Genomic DNA, 22,906 nt, shown 5'->3' with positions numbered 1-22,906 from the left:
GAACTTGTTTCCAACAATTAACCAAGGAACAGAGTAGTCAACTCCCTGGTTTGATTAAGTTGTGTTTCCTCCTCCATTCCTCATGTACCTCCTGGGCACCACTGAAGCATCTACGTTTCTTTATTGGCCCATCTCTCTTTTATTGGCCTAAATCTCTACAGATTTCAGTTTGTCCTTCAGAGAAAAATCTCCTTCAAGTTGTTTGTTTGTTTTAGAGAAGACAGAAGATGCACACATGGGTCAATATCACATTCTGATCATTCGTGCATAGCATCTGTGACTAGTTTGGGATAACTAGCTTTGGATGCTGAAAACAAACTTACATTATTTCTGAACCTTCCATATTTTTAGCTGCAGATAATAATATTTAAGCTGTTTTGGCTGGCTGTCTAAAACATTACAAGTGCCTCTCAAATAAAATCAGCTTGAGGCAACTGAAGAGAGGAGGAACAACTTCAGAGGTGCACTGTAATTCATCAGTGTGGCTAATGCTTTTGCTCATGCCATTATTTTACATTCCCTCACAGTGAAACTCTGACACAGCTGAAGGCTTTGCCATCATGGGAAACCCTTACCTTGGTGTGACTCGTGTGAGCTCATCAGAAGGGTGCAGAATGCGGCAGGTGGTGAAGGTGAAGGTGGAGTTGGTTTGTGACATGCACTTCCCAGGATGAGGTACTAAATTAAAAAAAAGCAAATTCTTTGCATTTTACACAGAAAAAAAAAATAAAAACAAAAAAAAACAGAACTTCTGTGTGAAGACAGATGCAAAAAGTGATGAGATACCTCAGACAGGATCAATGCAAGAGAAGTGAAATATACAAGTGCTATGGTGTCATAACACACTTGTTCTCCAAACATATCTAAGACCAGTGCTAAAATGTTCTTCTGAAGTTTCCCCATGATCAATACCACTTCAGAAAAGTCTTGCTGAAAACAGACTTAGACAAGACAACACTTGAAATGCTAGCCCTTATCTAAACCAGCAGCTTTCATTGGAAATAACAGGAAATAACAACAAACATTCTCTAGTACCAGCAGCAAAGGAGCACTAAGATTTGCTGAATGCTCATACACTTCTGCATTGAGATTGATCCACAAAGAGGTATCCCCATCACTTTTCAGTAATGGATCCGGCTTGCTAGTGCTACTGGAACAGATCAAAAAGTTGGGGCAGTGAGGGGATGGACACACAGCACTGTTTCTCTCTTCTCACATCCATGGTAAGGAAAGTGGTAATTTTTTGGATCCACTACTGTGCATCTGCGACATTTCCCCTGTACGTGTGTTTAAGTTCTTTAAGAATGTATGTCCTCAGCTGCACGATAAAGCAGTTTTAAAACAGCATAGTAAGCAGAATAGTACTTTCCCCATAACTGTCTGTAAAGATTTCCCTCTGTTAAAGTATCATTAACTGGGGAAAGAAGCTCATAGTTTAAAAGCTAATGGACTTTGGCCAATTGCCTTCTTCTTGGTAGAGATATTTCTGTGGATGCATTAATCTGCTGTATAATGCAGCCAGGGTCATTGCAAAATAACTAGAAAATTTAAGAGCCATGCATCTGAAAAGCTGATTGAAGAACACCCAGAGTTAAGTATTACATCAAAGATATCATGATTGCATAGGTTCTCTTAATATCCAAACTTAGCAGTGGTCAAAAGACATGCACAATAGAAACTGTGTGGAGCTCCCTCCCTCTTGTTTCTACCGAACCCCCAAGTTAGCCACATTTTAATACCACAGTACACAAATACCCAACACACTGCAAAGGACAAACAGACAGACCAACCAGATCAGACACCATTCTGAATTTCCAGAGATGCTTAGCAGAAGCAAGGCAAGTCTAAATTGTGGCTGTGTTCCCTTTTCTATACACAAAGTATCACAGCTCAAAACAGTGTGCACACTTAGGTAGTTCCTTAGGAACACACAAGCAGTGTGTGAGGGGCAGAGCATGGGGAGTGTGAACAGTGGAAGCGGAAGTGGCTAAGCATATGACAACGTGTGACTCAAGCTAACTTATAAGTACCAGGATGTACTGCTGTACATTAAAGAAGGATATCTCAAAAAAAACCCACTGGAGTGTCAGGTTAATACACTCAAATGTTAGCACAGCATAACATAACAACAAGCTCTACTTCACCTCCAGAGATGGTAATTATGACGCTTCAGGAATCCAGTTGCTTTAGAGATTAGTGTGAGCACTATAAAGTTATTACAAGGGAGCACAGCCTAGCAATCATGATTCTCTCCATACTGTAGAGAGTTAAAAGAAAGTCTGGAGAAAGAGCCCAAATAACTAGACATGAAAGAAAATTAGTTATTTAGAGGAAACAAAGGACTGTGACATAAATCAGGTAGAAACAAAGTTATCCCTGGATGATGAATAGAGAAAAAAATAAAGCAACGCCAATTTAGATCGCAAGCTCAACCCAAAGAAGCACACAGCTGTAATACAGTAAGTGAATCATTCTCATTCATAATATCCATTGGGTATTCCCTCAGATTGGAAACAGGCATTGAAGGTATGTAGCTGTATTAGCAAAAGCAAGACTCATTGTTATTAATGAGTCAGAGATAGGAGAAGGCTGCTAAAAGTAGAGAAATCACTTGACCCCAGTAAGAGGAAGCAAATCAAAACAATCAACAAAAAATCAATTTCCAAGGATGTATTCCATCCACAAATACCACTAAGAAAGTTCTGTACCAGCTTCATCCTCCATCAGTCAACAATGGGATGAATCATATTGCTGTTGCACTTTCCATCCTTTGGACACAATACAAACAGAGTGAGAACCTGTTGCTGTAAATGAACGAAGTTCATAAAATAGAAACAAAACGATTCATTCCTAACCCAGTATTTTTCATAAGAATGGTCATATTCTGAATTGGTATAAACTTCTGAGTAATATGTAATTTTATAATGAGGCTATTTTCACATACACAACAAAAACTGTAACACTGAGTGATAAAGATAACAGAAGTAGGGACTTAAGAATAAACAAAGCTAGCATTGCCAGTAAACATCTGTAATTCCAATGGCTAAAAGAGACTGTATCTGAATAACTCTTCCTCCATCTGTTTTACATAGGTTTGATCCTAGGAAAATCTGTTTCACGTGACTGTGGCTGAAAACAGATCTGTTTTTATTTATACCCTCCTCTTCCAAAAAGTAGACAGTTAACGAGTTCCATATCTGCACAAAAAACAAACTGTAAGTAAATGTTTAACACAATTTACAGAACAATCATGCAACTTTGTCCATTAGGAATACTCCCAAACTAAACACCACATACAGTTCTCCCCTAAATTAAAAATCTAACCCCTAGATTGCAGCTGTATTGTGTTTTGGCTTGCAGTAATTCAATATGCTTTACCTTATTATGCTTTCTTCTCTAAATTCTTAGGCATTTGGGAAGAAACGCAAAACATTATAACTCAAAAAACTCTCCTGTACACACAAATGCTGCAGTAAAGACACATTTTCAAACACCAAAGAAAAAACAAACAAACCCAGATACTAATCAAGAACCTGTCTGTAAAGAGCTCCATCTTCTGGTGAAATACAGCTTTCCCTATTTAAAACACAAAGTTGATTTTTCTGTAACTCAGGGCTGTTTCATATCCACTCTGAGTACACTGAGGGATTACGGGCCATCTGCTCAGTGCAAAGAAAAAAAACGCTTTTAGGACACAATCGTCTGCTTAGGGATCCCTCAGAAGACCGTATAATCTGGATTTTAAACTAGATTATGCAGAGAAAGGTAACAGGTAAACTAGTGGCCCCTGTCACCCGCAAAAAGGTGTCAGACAAATTGAACTTGAGGGAGATGTGTAAGGGAGAGCTACGGTAAAATGGCTTTAACTTTGGCAATGCTGGTTTAAACCTCAAGTTCTCTGTTGTGATAAATGAATAGTGAGGAAAAGAGAGCTGACAGTGGCCATTAAGTATTTACATTACACACAAAGATCTGTTTGGGTTAATACAGGGTTATGCAAGAATGAACTTTTTTAGAAAACAAAATAATAAATTAAAAAACCCAGGAACCTCTAGAGCTCGATTTGATCCAGACTGACACAGAACTGAAGTTTTAGATCAACTTTGGAGCAAGCCATTCTAATTATCTTCTCCCTCTTTGTGCTTTAGCAAAAGGAGGAAGCCAAAGACCTGGACTGTTAGGTGGGCACCTCCTTCCTCCAAGTGTTACCATTTGAGATAAAAGCACAGACTTTGCTTTTATCAGCCTATGCTAACAACTTCATCCACAGCTAACCTGAAATTTCCAAAAGGTCACACATCACAGAATGGCTTGCTTTGGAAGGGACCTTAAAGCCCACCCAGTTCCAACCTGCTGCTGTGGGCAGGGAAGCCACCACCAGATCAGGCTGCCCAGGACCTCATCCAACCTGGCCTTGAGTGCCAACATCTAACTGGATTCACAGGACAAGGTAGCAGCTTCATGTGCTCTGTAAGTTCTGAAGAGTTCTTTCTCACAGGCAATTGAAGGTGAATGTTCTGATGCCCAGTGCCACCTGCACCAAAACCTCCTGGCTGATAGGATATATAAATACATATATATAAACACACATATAGGATATGCTGAATCTGATACCAGGGTTAACTACAGAAACAAAACAGAATTAGGTGGTAGACTAAAAGCTCTATGATATGTGCATAGGGCTGTCCTAAAGTGGTTTAGATGCCTCCTGAGAACAATATACTCTGGTAAACATTGTCTTTGGGAACAAGTCTGACTAAACCTCTGAGAATACATATGTTTATACCAAGAACATTAGTACTGTCATGTTTCTTAAAGAACTTTTTTCCTGAACTTTTAAACATTCTAATTATTCTGCCTTTGGAAAGAGAGAGAGACTGAAACCTCAGAAAAGGCAGACATCCTTTTGATGGGATTTTTTTAGCTTTCTTTTGACTCAGGCCTCCTTCTCACACAACCAGGGAGTACAGATGTAAAGAGACTTCTAACAGCACAGACAGCAAATGGTGATTAAGAAAAAAAAAATAAATCTGTGACATATTCATGCTATTTGAAAAAATACATATATTTAAACATGCATCCATATCTTAGCTCTAAGAGTAACAAAAATTATCACTTTTCTATACAATGATAACCTCTTACTATTAGCATATATAGTAACAACTAAAACATAAGACACTCATGATGTGTTTTTGTGATTTTCAGGCATCTATTTGAAAAGATCTCCACGTCATTATTTATGTCTAAAAATGAAGTACAGGAGGCTGATCCTGTAATGTTATGTACTCATACTCTGTTGAAAGCAAAGCAACCCATCAGTGCACCTAAAGTACTGGAAGACCAGTTTGTGCACCCAAGATTGACACTCAATTACATACATGCCAAACTTTAATGAAGTAGTCCTTTCAACTCCAAAATAAGAACATTCACAATAGTTTAACTTGAAGAATGTTAAGTGCTTGAATGGCTTGTTTTGCTTTGTTGGTTTTTCTTTTTGTTTAAGGGAAACACGTGACTGAAAGGCAGCAAATTAAAACAACAAACTAACAAACATCAAACAGACTTCACACAGTTTTAAAATATACTATAGTTTCAAAGAATAAAAAAATATTCTGAGGTTAATAATAAACTTGTGCTGAAGAAGTTAACTCTCCTAGATGGTGTTACTATAGCCTCCTTGTCCTGTAACTTCTTTACCATTCCAAAAATGCCGAAGAGTCTCCATTCAAGTGATACCCAAATTTCAAACAACTTTAAAGTCAGCAATTCAGGATTTATAATCAATCCTCTGTCAATTTACTGAGCCCACACAAAATACGTAGTTTCAGATCATACACTGCATGCATATTAATTTCTTCTGAAATACTAAGTGCCATCATTAGGATACAATCTGTATATGGCGGTAAGGAAGTTACTTGACATGTCAATTAATACTATATTTCTAAACATTCGGACAAAACAACAACAACAACAAAAAAAAAACCAAACAGGGCTTTTGTAACTTTTTCCTACTTAGTCACAATGATTTCTGATTCTATCACTCCACAAGACACAACTGGTTTTCTGTTCCAAGATGTTTACTTTGGCTGCAAGACATCTTTGGCACTACCAGGAATTTCTTCTCTCTGGACACTGGACTTTGTTTTGGGCTCATCTCACAAGTCACCCGGAGCAGCACTCTACACACTAACAGCCTAACAGAAGGAACAGGACCTCACAGTACTCTACCAGAGAAGATAAAAGGGTAACATATAACCTTCACAGCAAACAAACAAACAGAGCAGGTGCCTACCCAAAAGGCTAAGATGATTTACAGCTGCTAGAAATGGTCCTGATAGGCAGTTTATTTCCAAAGACATTTTGTTTCTAGGTTAGAAGAGCTGTAGCTCTGGAGTGACACATTGTGTGGTCTTCCAATAGCAATCCGTAGAGATTCCTTTCTGCCATCCATGAATCAATTAAATCTGATTTTTCCACAACAGATCTATCTTGCATCATAAGCCATCAAGCGCTGTATCCAAGAAATTTATCTCATTCCCTTTTTTGTTTTATTTTACTTTCACATTCTTTACACATTCTGTACACCACAGCCTAGAACAGCTCCCGGAACCAGGCAAGCAATGAGGCGCTAACTTCTGGGATACCATACACATGCCCATACAAACCTTTGCCTGTATTGCAATTCTTAACTAGGATAGGCACAAAGAATGCTGAGGAGGCTATTCAAGAGAGTGGTTGCTCAATATACAAAATCAATGCAAAATCAAGTCATAAGCTAGGAATATATCTTCCTGCTTCCATAAATTATTCTTCAGTGGACAGGTTGTGGATTCAGAAAAGCACTGACACATTAATAAGTGCCTACTCTCAAAACATCCAGTGTATCTTGTATACCACCTGACAAGTTGCTTCAACAAAAAGCAGAAACAGCAGTATCTTTTCTTCACTTGAGTAATGAAATACATAATGTGGTAGGAATGGATACTTCAAAATCCTAAGCAGCCAGGCAATTTGGATGAAGGAAAAAGAACAGGAAGTAAGTTTCCAATCAATTTGTTTGTTCTAGACAAAAGTTAATCATTTTGATCAACTTCTGTAATGTATCAAAATTACTCAAACAATTCAAATAAGGTTACAAGCATAACTTCAAAGATCTTATTCACTTGCCAAATTATAATGTAGGGAATATGCTTAAAAGCCTTGTCTGAGATAACTGAAGTTTTCCAGGAAAAATCAGTAGTCCTTAGGGAATAACCTGTTCTACAGTGACCAGTATTGAAATTGTAACTGAGAAAGGAAACAGAGATGAATACAAGTCTCTTCCAGCCAATCTGTAACCATCACACAGGCCCAGATTTATAACTGTACTCCAAAGAACTTTTCCAAATCCTTAGCCACTGACGTTTTTCTGATCTTATAAGAATAAAAAGCTGTTCTCTATACTCCTCTCTCTCTATAGTCCACAACAATAAAGTTTCACAACCTTTGACACATTACTGTGTTGACTGTTCTTGGAATTGGAAGATTCTTTGCCCAAAGTGTAACCCAAATAGACTTTCACGCTATTATTTTGAGTACATGAGAAACTGCTTGTCCCCTTCCTCCTTGCAGCAACACATTTTAAATCAATTTTTTTTCTTGAATATTTTTTTCTCTAAACAAAACAAAAAGTCAGTTACTTCCATCTTTGATTATTTCAGTCCACGTTTCCTAGAACTTGTGCATTTCCTACCGTTATGATTTAGGCTCTTCAAATGGTAAACATCTGGAGAAAACTGTACACATCTGTGGAGGCACTATTTATATCCACATTAATATAAAAATTTAAGAACACTGTTATTCTTGAACAATTTCATAGAGTAAAGCCATTTTTTTTTTTGCAAACAGAAAGGGAAGTTGAAGGGTTTGGATGAGGTTTCGCCTTATTACAACTGACTGAAAATAGCTTATGTTCAGTGGTTGGCAGCACTGAACTGCCCCATTGATGAGAGCAATGGATACTCTACCCTTCACAAAAGGAGCAGAGAAATATTGCTGTCTAGCCCTGAGAAATCATCTGATTTTTCAAAGATCGGTCAAATGATAAGTTATGGTTTACTCCAGAAAAAAAATAGAGGGTGAAGGAAGCATCCTTATTTAAAGTATATGTATATGTTTAAAGTTATGTAAAAACAAGTCTGAAGGGAGTTCTGGTAATTTTCTATTTCAGGACTACATACAGTTCTTTACCAGTGGCAAATCTTAAAGAATGAGCAATCCTATGAAGCTTATTAAAACAAAACAAAACCAACAGTGAAAGAAATCACGCAAACTCAAAACACATCTGTACTCTGAGAATGTGTAACTTTACATACAGTAATGGACGAGAATGTCCGTTCAGAGTACCTAATAATTCACGTTGTTCTGAATCATTTGAAAATGTCTTTATATGGTAGAAATTTGAAGGATAGAAGTTAAGAATAGTATGATGGGCAGGAAGTGAGGAAGACATCATTTCTGGCACCAAAACATCCTCTTAGTTATTTATCTCAATTTAAGTTTTATCCCAAAATTTAAAACCAGACACTTGTATCTGAGGTAAATGCTTGATTTTAAGGCACTTCCATTTGTTTCAGCGAGGGCAACTCAGATGCACCTTTTGTCATCATTTCATCTTTCTTTTTCCCCCCCAAATATAAAACCTAAAGCATGGAATCGCCCTTTACGAAAAGTTAGCATAATATCTACACTGTAAGCATATAGAATATATATTGTCTATACATAATACACAATGAAGTGAGAGTGTGCACTCAGTACACATACAAGTCCCACACGTGCCACACAAGAGGTTTGTGAATAAATCATTTTCTTTTAGCAGCCTTCTCTTATCAAAATAAAGTAAAATATTGACCATGGATTCTGTTACTGAAAAGAAGTGTCAAACTAACGGATCATTAAAGAAAGGATTTTTGAGCCAATGTTAGAATGGTTATGTTCTAACCACCGCACACATTACCGTGCAGATGCTACACACAAAGCGATATTATGGATGCTGTTCTGGAGAGATGTGAGAATGGCCCAGTAATCAAAATCCTGTAAAGATGTCAGTTTTACTGGACTTAATGAGTTTCCCTCACCAGACCCCTCATCATCGTCAGCCGTGGACTCCTGCATCTCCTCTGTGAAAGCCTGAGATTGGCGGGGGTTATTCTTGTTGTCTGAAACAGTCACTTGTGCTTGTGACCTCTCACCTGAGGTCTCTGTGTGCTGAACTGGCGTCGAGGTAGTTAGGCCCTTGTAAGAAATGTCACCTGTCTCATCTTCCTCATAGTCATTAAGGCAGTACACTTCATCCAGGTCAAGGTCCAGGGTCCTGAAGCCCTTAGTGACAACCCCGGGCCTCGGGTCCAGGATCCCACCCAAGTGAGGCTGAGCCAGCTGCTGCCAGTGATGCAAAGTGGCAGAACCTTGAAAAGGAACAAAAGACAACCACAAATAAATCAGTAATCGATCCAGAATACAAAAGGCCAAAAATCTCACTTGATTTATCCAGAAAGTCCAAACCTCAGACTCATTATTAGTTTGGAGCTTCCAAGAACCAGTCTTAATACTTCTAGGAAGACATGCTACAAGGCAAAGCTGCTTCAGCATTTCCAGATAAGCAGGAAATAAATTGATCACATCAGCACTTAGGCAAAGCCTGGTGGCAGAACGTGGCATACTTGTGCACATGCACATCTACTCCCCATCAATATTCTCATCTCCTTAAATTCATGGGATTAAGCAGGAGCAGAAAAAATTCATATTGTTAAGAGTTGAACTGAAAGCTCTAAGAACATAAACCATATACTCCTGCATTAAGCTCACACTAAGAAAGGTGCTAGGAACATGCTAGTATTTACTACTGGTCACTGACAGGAGGATACAGCAACGTCAGCATTCTAATGTGTTAGAAAGCCACACCAACTCCAAGCACGTGTAAGCAAGTAAGACTTCTGGGCTATACATACAGTCCAAATACTTGTATGGACCCTATCAGGGCCCCTACACTACACACAGTCAGCTACTATGTAACTATATGCTACCATACCTGCAGCTTCATCCTTGGCAGAAAAAATGTTTTGAGTGCATTTTCCAGAGAAAAGCATTCAACATACAGTGTTCAACATGAGATTAAACAGATTAAACTGGTGTATACCAAGATCGAGGGAGGACTTGGTTGATTCCTCAAACACCAACTAAACATCACTTATAAGAGTCAGCATTTTCTCATGTGTGCCTATCAGTCACAACCATATAACACGTAGCTTAAAACTATTCTTTCCATGTCTTATTAACAAAGCATCTTCATTTCCATCTCTGTCAGCTCAAATCAGAGCAGTCTTTGCTGTGTTGCTCCTGCCCTCTCTCCCCAAAACAGAACAGTGACTCATTCAATAAGCTGACATACGAACATCTCACCACCATTAACAGACTAAGAATGTTCAATTTGTTACATGGTATACGTAAAAATCTAACACACTTAAATGCCTAGGGGAGGGAGGAATGGCACTTATGCCCATTATTTTGCATCTGAAAGAAAAATCCCATTGAATGAAAATAATTTCTCAACAAGGATATTTCATTACAGAAAGCTTATTGTAAATAGGAAACTAACTGAGAAAACTTCTTCCCTTGCAATAGCTGAGCTCAGTGCGTAGCGTTGCAATGATGTCTGCAATTTTTAGCTCAGCATGAAAAGATTCCACAGTACAGAATAATTGGACCTGAAGGGCTACTTTGGATAATGGTCCAGTTTCTTTTTAGCAAGTTTTGAGTGATTCAAAGGAGGATTCAGACTGCTTGGTACCCTTAAGGCTTGAGAGACAGAGATCTTTACTGTAGCAGAATAAATAACCAAAACAGAAAAGAACATCCCTATCATTTGGTTTATTTCTGAATTGTCACAAAGGCCTCTATTACTTTAACTTACACCTCATACAATGTGTGCAATCGAGCTTTAACTTTTCCATAGAGAAAATTCACACTAATGAAAAAAGCAATTTATAGTTGTGAACATTCATTTGTAAACTGACTTAAAGAAAGATAAAAAAAAAAAAAAGCCAAATGAAGGGAGGAGTCCTTGTCCTGTATTCAATCCCAGACTCCCACTAGACAGTTTCGCAAGTTATATTAATTTTCTTAGAGTACACAGGGAGTGATATTTAGTGCTTGAAGTACAAGAAGCTACAAATACAGTTATTTAGTTAAAAGAGCAAAAAACAACCTCACCAGAGTGTCACTAAAGCAAGTCAATTTGAATGGACATTCTATTCCATTCTTAAAAGATGTAAAGAAAAATTAATTCATTGCCTAGGGCCTCTGTCACACTATTTATTTTACTGTGGGACTCAACTGCTTTAAAGGAGTAGAAGGCACTAACCTGAACTAATACAGAACCAAGTTTTTCTTACCCCATTTTAGGGCATGAGTATCCATAGGAAAACAAAACAAAACAAAAACACAACCACTGGGAGCAGTTTGCTGGTGCTATTTTGCCACAGTAGCATGAAGTTTAAAAATAAAACCCAATATCCAGAATTAAACTTCATGAAAAATACATGGGAAAGAAACCATGCTGAAGTGAGGAACAAAATAATTAACATGTGTGTAATAAAAGACAACAAATAATCAACCTATGAAACAGGCAGACAAACATACCATCAATGAGATGTAAAACCAAATGGAAGTACTTCGGCAGATAATTTTTAGGAAAAAAATTACCCCATGGGAGTGAATAATAAACAAAATGATTTAAACAAAATCCAACAAAACAGTCAGATAGAAAGATGATAAGGAATTAAAGAGTTTATTGGAAGAAAAAAAAAGCAGATATAATGGGATGGTGACAGAAATCTATTACAGCGGTACCAAAACAGTAACTTAGATGAAACTGGATCATCCCCTTTCTCATGATGTAACAGCCTTTTTATGACCACTGAAAAGCAATCATGTAAACAAACTATTACGATCTGCTAAGCAGCATGGACTCATGCTATGGCTATAGTTTCATTTGAACAGGAGATAAAGCATATACTTTCTTCAGGACACAAAAAGGGTGGGTTTAAGCTTCTGAATATGTATTATGCTTATGTATTATGTCATACAGACAAAAAAAAAAATAATTCAAAAATGATGAACAAATGACGCAGACAACATAACACACAAGTTCTGTCTGAGAGAGGAGGGGAAGGACCAAAACAAAAAGAAACCAAAACTACATTACATAATGTTATTTCTGCAGTGTTTTAGGCTTTTGTTTAAAATCTGGAGGAATTTACTCAGTTTTCAATGCCAGCAACAACCTGAGAGTTCCGAAGAAAGCCAGGCTGACTATACTACTCCTGTGTACCACGAGCTCTGTTAGGCAGACTACAGAAATGCACACGCTTTGCTCTGAAATTAAACTCTAGTCCTGACAACAATATGCAGAGGAAATTTGGCTAAAACAACCTATTTCACACATGAAACCAAAGCCATAGAGACTCGTGTATAGCCACTCAGTCAATTAAAGTGCAGAGGTCATTTTTAATCACAAAGGTAGTCCTATTAAACCAACTGGTCTATTCAAAGCAAAGGTCTTTTCAGACATCTACAGAAATGAGAGCGGATGAACTAATATTCTGTCACTCATTTTCAGATACACAAACATCTTCCTTTTCTAAGTTTGAAGCAGCAACACTGAGATTTAGCTCACATGTAAGGGTGTACTGCTTATGCATATATGGCCTGTAATATTTTATTCTCTTGGCTGGATTTGTTTCCTAACTTTTAAGGCTTGTAGAAAAATGTAGTCGCTAGAAGATTTCAAACCAACAGCGTGGATTGCTGTCTCTAAAGTAAAAAGAATACGTATTGCAAAGATTTCCTGCTTTCTGATAATGGATAAGAGACCACAAAGAGTCACTTAGAAGAACAGATAAAGGCCGAGGCCCTTTGTTATCACCTTCTAGTGGTTTCACAATCTGAAGCTTTTCTGGTAGGTAGGAGCGACTGCTGATAGACATTCCTGAATATCCAGTGAATTCTGAAAATCTGGAGTGAGTTCCCAGAGACATGATGCTTTCTGTGGGAGTAATGGAACCACTACGGAGTTCACCCTTTTCTGCCAGTTCCCGCAACTTCCTTTCCTGCTCTTCTTCAAAGAACTTCCGCTCTGAGAGGTAATTCTCCCGCCTAAGGGACAGCCTGCGAAGGGCAGTCTCTAGGTCACTGGAGCCTGGTGTCCCCGGAGTTCCAGGCTTCTTCATTCTGTCTTCATTCCTAAAGCATAATGGAACAGGGAAAAGAAAAGAGAAGGAAGGTAGGGATGGGGAAAAGATTATTTGAGAAACTTAACCATTATCAAGTGATAGTTTTAAGACATTCAAACTTTAGATTACCATGCTTGGAAACAACTCACCACACTTCAAGCGAGCTGCTGTAAGGCAAATGCCAATATTTTCTCTCTTTTTACACTAAAACTATTTTGAATCCCAGTTCCTGACTGGAAAAGCTGCGCTTTAGCTAAGAACTTCCTCATAGTAAGAACTGAGAGATGTTTACTAGTCTCTTTCTTACAATTATATAAACTCAAGAGAGAAGGCCAAGTCTTTTAGAGACAATGCTGCAAGAATAAATCAGTAAGTCACACACGCATACTATGATGATAAACACTGCTTGTTTTGAGAAATCAAATAGTTTTTTCTATAACATATATGAAGCATAACCTGGAGCTACACTGAGGGAAGAGACAAGTAGCTGGAAAGTAAAGTTCTAACTTTACTAACTCGTTTCCTTTGTAAGTTTTCATAGTAGGTTTCCAACATCCACCTACACATCCCACCATTTTACTTAAGATCAAAAGAGTCAGCTGCAGCTGCAACTTAGGTCAGAACTCCATAACATTAATGTAAAACTACGAAAACGTAAGTAAATGTAAGTATTGATCCACGTCTGCAAAGAGAATATGAGGTTTTATGTCATCAAGTGATGATGCATCTCCAAAGAGGTGCAAATTGCAGAAACTGATACACAGTGCTTTCAAAAAGGAGTGTTGAAGAACTAAAAGCGCAAGAAGTAACAATTCAAGCTAGCTGCATATATTAGGTGAAAAGAGGAAATCAGAAACTCCTTGCCTCTGTCAGAATTAAGAACAAAACAAAAACAAAACAAAAAAATACACCCGCAAAGCCAAGTGCTACAGTACTGACCCATTCTCAGCGTCTGTCTCTAGGATGATGCTGTTGGTCTTGTTGTCTATCACAATGTTAGAAATGTCTCCCCCATAGAAACTAGAACGTGGAGTGCTGACACAGCTGGAAATGAGCGAGTTCATCGCAGAAGACTGGTTGGAGCCTGGGATATTCATTGGCGATGGAGTCATGGATCTTTGCTTGACAACTTGGTTAACATTTCTCACTGTCTCAAAGACCCGCTTCTGATGACTGGTAAGACATACAAAGTTAATAATCACTTAATACCTTAAAAACAACCAGATAAACACGTAGCAATTTGTTAATGACCCTACCACAGCCCCACTAACTACTTTTCATTTATAGGATCTGCAAAAGAGTACATGTAGGGTCCCATCTTCATTACAGTCTGGCCATCACATTTAATCTATCAACATCATGCTAGAATATTTTAGGTAGACTACTGGAGAATTATGTGTATGGATACTCTCAAATATTAGCATAGATTAAGTGAAAGAGCATTTTTAGTACCTAAAAAAACCCTTAAAGTCACTGTATGGAAATAAGATTCAAAAAAAACCCCAAAATTAACACTTATTCAATTCTCAACTATGAGCTGGATAATCCATTTCTAAAGGGAATCTGGATTTATTCTATGACAAACAAGTCTTGCATCTTTCCATTCTGTATGGACCTTCCCACCTCCTTAAGTAGCATTAAAAAAAACCCAAAAAACAAATCAGAAATACAACACAGCAAGAGTCTAGATGCTGTCAAGGCTGAAAATATAACTTTTGACCTACTTATACAATTTTTTCTTTATCACCATTGTCCTGATTATCTGCTCCAAGATGAAGATCAGATGACACTTCAGCAGACAAAATAAATTTTCTCTATGTCCTGGTTGAGAAGTACTACTGCTTTGTTTTACATTTTAGCAATGGTTGAACAACAGAACAGACCGTCCCTTCCAGCTTAGAGGTAACAATGCAGTGGTATAACAGCGACATCACACCTTTCACTTTTCAATGTCATTCAAATTTCTATCCTGTCCAGGACTGCTCAACAGTTGCATCCTTCGTGTGCAGGCTTCAAGCCTACAGCTGTTTGTCTGCAAGAGGATGAACCCAAGAGAATCTATCTATAAAATGTCCCATGAAGCTTTCACTCCTGAGAAAATAAATGAAACCCAAGAAAGCTATTATACCTAAAAGAGGTGTTGTTCTTTGGTAGATCCATAGCAATATAAAAGAATTCCTAAAGAAATTTAAGTAACTTCTTTTAACTTTTTAAGTTAGATTAGTCTGGTAGGACAAAAGGATCCCACAGAGTTTGAGCATGCTCACATCTTTTCCACCTTACACTTTTCTAACCAACATTTCCCTGTCAATGCCTCATTTACAGTTCTTGACTCTTCCTCTGAAATGATTAAGTATATGCCAGACTGCTTGTAAATATACTTGGAAGGTTTCTTGGAAGTGGCTAGTCCTTTCTTCATAAAATGACAGGTCAAAAAAGGTAAAAACTTTAAAACACCTCCTGATTAGGATTAAATTGTTTCAAATAAACCAGTCCATGCTTTGTTCAATTAGGCAAGATAAACCTGTTGGAGTACTCATTCAACTTACGTCAATAAAGCCTTTTCTGCCAAGCTGTAGCTAACTTTAGCTTTTGGACCTTAATAAGTACTTAACTTGTTTCAAACCACTTTTGTTTAATTCAAGAGAGCATTAGCAAAATGCAAGCTAACTAATTTACGCAGGTGTAATTGGGATCAGGCTGTGGAGCCATAACCACTGCAAATCCCTGTCTACATTGATGTTCCCTCTCTAAAAATTGGATTAGACCAATAATTACTTTGTAGCTCCTGCTTTAACACCTGAAAAGAGAATTTAAGGAACTGAACTCGTCCTCTGAACATTAAGTGACAAAATCCAGCACAGTAAAACACAAAAAAACCCATCTTTTTTCATTCTCAGAACCACATCTTAGCACTCAAGAATGAATATAAAAATTTTCTGAGACGAGGAAAAACCTCTATGTGGAGGTTTTCTTATGGTAGCTTAACAAAAAAAAACAAAAAAAAACCCAAAACAAAACTATATATATATATATATATATATATATATAAAACCATCCTAAACCATCCTAGTAACCAGATAATTTGTTTTTCTTTCCCTCTGTCACTGATGTTTTTCCAGAAATACTTAGTTCTAAGCTTTCAACTCAACTATATCCTGTCATTTCCTTTCATAACAAAACTAATTAAGCTCCAGATATAAACAATCATTTAGGAAACAGATCTTTTCAGTCGTACGCCAAGTCAGGAGAGTCAGGTTCATCTAGATGCAGCTCCTTCCTCATTGACCCTTCTATCTCTGCTGCCAAGGAATCCTGGTAAAGACACGTACAAAAGTAAAATAAATATCTTAGTATTAACAGGTTGCCACTGCAGAAAACAACTGATTAGTTCTATAAAATACCTAACAAATAGTAAATTGTCATTCCAAGAAAAAAGAAAAAGGTTTAAAAATGACAATAGAATGAAAAGCTTGAGGACTAATGAATATACTAATGAATATACTTCTACAGGTGACAAGTTACAGCTCAGTTTCATACTGTTACAGTGCTCATCATCTGAGGAGACATAATAACATCTGACAATAATCCTGAAAAAACAACACAAGCAACAATAGATCCCAGGTCATCCAGCTTTTAAGAGTAAATTCCCCTCACAATGACATCTTCCTTTTACATAAAGTGTTTTGGTTATTTCTTTTTTGTTTAAAACCAACAGAAAATATTATTTCCTCTTACAGCATTACCCACTGAACCACAAAAGAGCGCTCTTGGAATGAAATATTAATATACTTCCCCCACAGGGTTAAAGGTTATCAGTTCTCCACTGCTGGTCAGTTTGCATTACTGCCTAAATGTAGTGAAGTACAGGGTCTAAATGCCAGGTTTCCTGAGTCAACATCTAAAAAACATCTTTATACAAAACACACAAATACATCTGAGCACAAGTATACTTTTCTCAGCTTACAACTGTACTTGTTGCAGTATTAAAGGTCTGCACTTTGAACTCTACCTCAAAAAGGATAGTGAAAAAGCAAGGTAGTTTCCTTCTTGTGAGCACAAACCAATTTATATGTGTTCTTTCTCAGCGATTAAGATGAGGCATGGCTAAAGACGAGGGCAGACTAGATTCTGTTGTTAAATTACATTAATGAAACTCAAAAGAAATTTCATTGGTACCAATGCCTTAAGAAGTAATTAAACTATTAACAGGCAAATAAAACTAGGCACTGAACATTACTAGATGTTTTTACCCACTCTCTCATTTGGTTAAGCGTACTGCATATTCTCCATGCTTAAAACATACACTGTCATAATCAAATGCAATAATTAAATAATGTTGATAAAACCAGTGAGATCTCCATAACTGACACTGTCATAATACACATTAACAACAACTATTCCTTTAATGAACTGAATGTCTATGAGTTTATACAATTACTGGAGAACTAGAGGGTACAGCATAAGTGATGAGAAGGATACCATAACCATGTGCAACCAGTTACATTATCAAGAAGTTACATCTCCAAGGATTTATAAGAAAACCAAGAAGCTCCTACTGAAAACCAGGCCCCAGCATACACAAGATGCATACTGTTAAACAATCTATTAATACCACCCATTATTTATATCCCAGCCAGCTGAAGACTGCATATAGTACCACAGAGAAAACTACCAACTGTACAGCACCACTGTTTCAGAACAAAGCATGCAGAATGTATGCACCCAGGAATCCTCTAACACTACATATACATATTTCACCTATGCTCCTGTCTGCATCTCATCCTTGGGGCTATAATTCAGATGTAAACATTCACATATGTTTGGTTGTTTTCTGAAACACGTTTTTTTTTCCCCCTTAAATCTGCTTACCATAGGGAAGAGGCCAAGGGAGTGGTACCGACGTGACACAGCATTTGGCATAGTCTTGTTCCTAAGGTTTTTCAGCTCTTCTTGAGCCTCATGAAGCATTTCCATGCACTCTGCATACTTGTCTTCCAGCTCACGCAACTACAACATAGAGAAAACAGTCTAGGACCTTGTGATCTGTACTATAGTCATGAGAAGACCATAAAATGTTTTAACACTAGTAAGAATAATGGTGTAAGGAGGAATATCCCATTATAAAAGAAAACAACTCCAAAGGGTGAATTTCCTATCATTGAAAATCAAGAATAACATTGATTAGTAACAGAAAGGGAATATGTAAAGTTTTAGACTGATGGTTAACAACGGAGGAGAAGAAATTAGTGGCTCCAATTCCTCTCTATCTAGATGAAGTCATTGTCAAAGAGATAATATGGAACTAAATGTGTGTTTAGTCCGATCATCTGCAGCAGTTCTTATTTGCCTGGTTATCATCAGGATGACCACAGTGGCAAACAGCATGAAAAAAGAACAAGATAGTGCACAGTGACCCAAAAGACCAAAGGATTTTTAAACCAAGACTTACATGTATATTTATATAACTTCCAACAGCCTAACACCATGCCTTATTTATAGCTTGACCTTCTCAGAAAACACACCATATGTAATCACTCTGCGTGCAGATGCAGATGTCTGTATACCCTTGTGGTTTTTCAGTTTACCAGCCACTTCAACAAAGTTGGTTTTTCAGTTCACCAGCCACTTCAACAAAGTTGGGCAAAGAGGCAGAAGCCTGAAATACTGCAGTCCTACAAGTTTCATAAAAATAAACTACTTGGCTTAGAAGCAGAGACTCAACAAAGATTGAGCTCATTCTTTTCCACTGGAGCACTGCAACTACAAAAGAACTATAAGCGGTGTTCTTAAACAGCCCATAAGCCTCAGTTTTGTAAAATATGTGTCATTTAAGCTGGAAAGAACAGGAAGAAAAAGTTCTGATATCTTCTGGAAACAGGAAAATTACTTCATTCATATGCATATATATACAAAACATTTTTTAATGCTTCTAATCCAGCTCACATTAAAACTCCCATGTTAAAGCAAACACCCAGTGCCCTGCTACTAAATTATTCTAATACTAAGCAGTGTACTTGCCTCTGCTGTGAGCTGTCTCTGGGCATCTTTAGCTGCTCCCAAATGCTGAACAAGTTCTTCATTTTCAACTGCACACTAAAATATGTCAAGAAACATTATTGCAGGTCAAAACATCTCAGTGTTTCTAATATTTATATCATATATAATTAGTGAGTAGGAAAATTCTAACTTTTCTTAAGACTCTCATTGCAGCAATATTAGCCCATACCACTTCATTAAAAAAAATTTACATAGTGTAACAAAATGTTAACACAAGTGTACCCAGTATAAGTGTACAATTTGCTAAATGAATCCCTTAAGACCTACTGATGACTACCTGCTCACTGAGATACATGTACTGATACTCTTGTTGTACTGAAGTTCAGTGCAGAATTTTATTTAATACTGAAAATAAATGTACTTAATGTATTTGGTATTTAACATAAGCATTTTTAAAATACACATGCTTTCTAGTCAAGATTGATATATACTAAATATCAAACAATGACATCCAGATAAAGAGGTTCAAAATCCCCTTTAGGCTCTAGCATGTATAAGTTGTAACTTATCTTCCAGTTAACAACGGTAGCAAATCACAGCATTGATCCTGTAACTGGATTGCTTACAGCTTTTGCCTTTTTCTGCAGATCGACGATCTGAGAGAGAAGGTGGGTGATTTCTTCCTGCTGCCGGGCAGCATCTTCAGTTTTCTTTGCTAACTCTTCGGAGATATTGGCAATCTGTATGTTTGCATCCCCTTAAAGATAAATGATTACAATCACAATTGCAATATGCAAAGGCAGAAAAGTAAGAAGAAAGATGTTCTTTCAGAATGTCACTTGACTCAGCAGAATCCTGCCCCAGAATGCAGAAACGTAGGACACAAAACCAGAAAGACACAAAGTGCTCACGTTGCATAGGAGACTGTCCTTTCCCTAACACCAGCATTTTCTATGCAAAACTCTTTTGCACTTGAGAAAGATTTATCTTACAGCAGAAAATTCTAGCTGTAATAAATCAGATGAAATTTTCTTCCCACAACCATTTATATAATGACAGTCAGTGTTGCAGGAATAAATGACTGACTGATCTGACACAGTTGGTTTGGTTTTTTTTTTAAACCAAACGACCTCAAATAAGATTTAAAAGAAAAAAAGAAAAAAAAAAAGACATACTTAGCTCTTTGACACAGTCGTTGACAAGCTGTTGTTCTTTTTCTTCATAAGTTATTGTTTCAGTCTTCAGTTGACAGGCCTATTCAAGAAATCCACAAGAAATATGTGATATTACCATGTTTGTTCTCTGCCAGCATGCTGATGCATTTCCATCTGCTTCAGAAAGACAAGCTTTTCTAATCACTCCTCTGAGAAGACAGTGAAAAAAATAACAGTTTTTGCCTGTCCTCCTTTATGTTATGGATAAAGAGAACAGGTGAACACTCTGCAGAGATACTACTGCATGAAATTGCACCAGTATCCCCTCATTTCCACAAGATGTCACCTGTGTACTTTACATTTGAAAAATAAAAAGCCCTAAGCCTACAAAAGCCACATATGCAGGGCTTTTATCCGGTCATCTTTACAAAGGTAGGTATCCAATGAAATGCACCATTTAAATACTTGAAATTAATAAGAAAACCATGAGACCATACTTGAAAATTCCCAACACTGTAACTGTATATTCCACCTAAAACCTTAGTGTGGCCTCCTTTCTTGATTGGTCTTTTCCCCTCCAGCCAGCTGGCTCTGTCTGGCACCACCTTGATGAGCCTGTAATGTATATCCAATGGACAGACACATAGAAGGCAGTGAAAGCTGCAAAGACTTGGAGACTTTGGATTTGGCACACACTGTGCCTCACTGGCACAAACTGCATTTCTCTATAAGGAAAGTTACTCTACAACAAGGCTCTCCTATTACATCCTGAAGCAGTGTTCCTTTCAATTCTAACTCTACTTTTATTGTATCTACTGCTCATCTTCCTTGTGTGACAACCCAGTACAGCACACTTCCATAAGCAGTGACTTATCCAAAGGTGTGACACCTACCTATTTTCAATGGGCCCTACATTTGCAGTAGAAAACAGTAAAGATACTACGTTTTTAAACACTCGTTCTTAGGCCAAAAGTATTTTATCTGCTGTACTTCGCTACATGTTTGCAAAATGGTAATATGCTCCCAAAGTTTAAGGGTTGTACTGAAAATTAATATAAAATTCTTGTTTAGATATTCAATTAGGGAGTGTTATTTCTGATAAATAGGGATATCAGTTCTATCATGCATAAAAGGCAAGAAAATCACAATCTTAAAATATTAACAGCCTGATTTGAAAGACAATTGAAGATACACATTTACTTATATACATTAAGTATATTATTTATTTTATGAGGACTGCTCCTGTTTTATGATATTGGCCCATGATGTCAAAGGTGGATGTTGGTGGTACGGCAGTAAAAGCTGAACCTTTCCAACAATACCCCATTACATGCTGTTGCCATGTGACTGATGGCAGCAAGAGGAGCAGTCTGAAGAAATAAATGGTGTCTGACATGGAAGTATGTCTGAAGCAAATGTGTGAAAATTAATTCCTCCATGCATAAAAAAAAAATGCACCCAGTGACATTCACTGACACTTGCTGAATGTTTATGGAGACTAAACAGTGGATGTGAGCACAGTGAGGCAGTGGGTGGTGTATCTCACCAGTGGGTCACCTCCGCTGGTGCAGACTGTTACAAGCGCAGCACAAAGGCTTTTGTTCATCACTGGTCAAAATGCATACATAACAGTGGTGACTATACTGCAAAAAGTCTTTTGCAGCCAAAAATTTTCTATCAAAAAGTATTACTGCGCTCTTTGTGCTGGTTGTAGTTTCCATGGAAATAGTTAGGAGGCACTAATTTTAGAGCAGTTTTCCTACACAGAGCCCTAGACAATTCCTCTTCACTCAATGCAGCGCAGGCAAGACAGAAAGTGAGACATCCATGCTGTACGCCCTAGCAGTTTCCTTGTCAACAGAGTATGCTAGGTATGTATCTTCATGGAACTCCTATGTGTCAGTCTTTCCTTCATTTAGGAAGAATAGAGGATAGTGATTAAATAACTACAAGGAGATCACTGCCATTCATGGAATTACATACTCTTAATTAGATGTTTCCAAAACTTTTAATACACGCTTCTCACCACCTGTGTTCCAGCATTTAATGAACAATTGTATTAAGCAAAACACATAGTGTGCAGTTTCACCTCAGATCTAAGTACAACATTCTCTTCTTCCAGGTCCTTGAGTTTCTTCTGAAGAGAGTCCAAGTGAAAGTAGTTCTGGACAGAGGAGGAAGATTCATTCCTCTTCAGTCTTGATTTAAAAAGAAAAAAGAAAAAAAACAGCAAGTTTTAGCTCATTTTTACCTGTATCATTTCACAAGAAATTAGGCTAAGCAGAAGTCTGAAACAGCCAGAAACACATTAAATACACCAAGACTATGAGAAAAGAAACAACTTTATCATAGCAGTTTAATAGCTCCATGATTAATGCTGCACATGCTTCACCAGAATGCAGCAACAACTCTGCAAGCAAGGGCAGACAGTCCCTCAAAGCCTTCAATGTTGTTCAGCCAGCTAATTGCCTGGAACATGTA

General features: G+C 37.5%; 1 protein-coding gene across 5 annotated transcripts in view; it reads right to left on the bottom strand.

Annotated features, from left to right (window-relative positions):
• Positions 1 to 22,906, bottom strand: part of TRAK1 (trafficking kinesin protein 1) — a 122,426-nt gene that overhangs the window by 5,447 nt on the left and 94,073 nt on the right. For 3 of the 5 annotated variants that reach the window (XM_072330566.1, XM_072330564.1, XM_072330568.1), the window contains 10 exons: positions 22,515 to 22,623; positions 20,447 to 20,525; positions 19,898 to 20,028; positions 19,293 to 19,367; positions 18,144 to 18,281; positions 16,510 to 16,586; positions 14,211 to 14,444; positions 12,965 to 13,281; positions 9,117 to 9,446; positions 576 to 678 (listed from right to left, as the gene is read on the bottom strand). In XM_072330566.1, coding sequence (XP_072186667.1) covers positions 576 to 678; positions 9,117 to 9,446; positions 12,965 to 13,281; positions 14,211 to 14,444; positions 16,510 to 16,586; positions 18,144 to 18,281; positions 19,293 to 19,367; positions 19,898 to 20,028; positions 20,447 to 20,525; positions 22,515 to 22,623 — 1,593 coding nt within the window. The remainder of the gene's footprint in view (positions 1 to 575; positions 679 to 9,116; positions 9,447 to 12,964; positions 13,282 to 14,210; positions 14,445 to 16,509; positions 16,587 to 18,143; positions 18,282 to 19,292; positions 19,368 to 19,897; positions 20,029 to 20,446; positions 20,526 to 22,514; positions 22,624 to 22,906) is intronic. The other 2 variants (XM_072330565.1, XM_072330569.1) reach the window with 1 other exon arrangement.

This window comes from Excalfactoria chinensis, chromosome 2 (assembly GCF_039878825.1).
Source record: "Excalfactoria chinensis isolate bCotChi1 chromosome 2, bCotChi1.hap2, whole genome shotgun sequence".
Classification (NCBI taxonomy): Eukaryota; Metazoa; Chordata; class Aves; order Galliformes; family Phasianidae; genus Excalfactoria; species Excalfactoria chinensis.
Note: the sequence above shows the minus strand (reverse complement) of the source record. Positions and strands in the feature narration are given on the sequence as shown.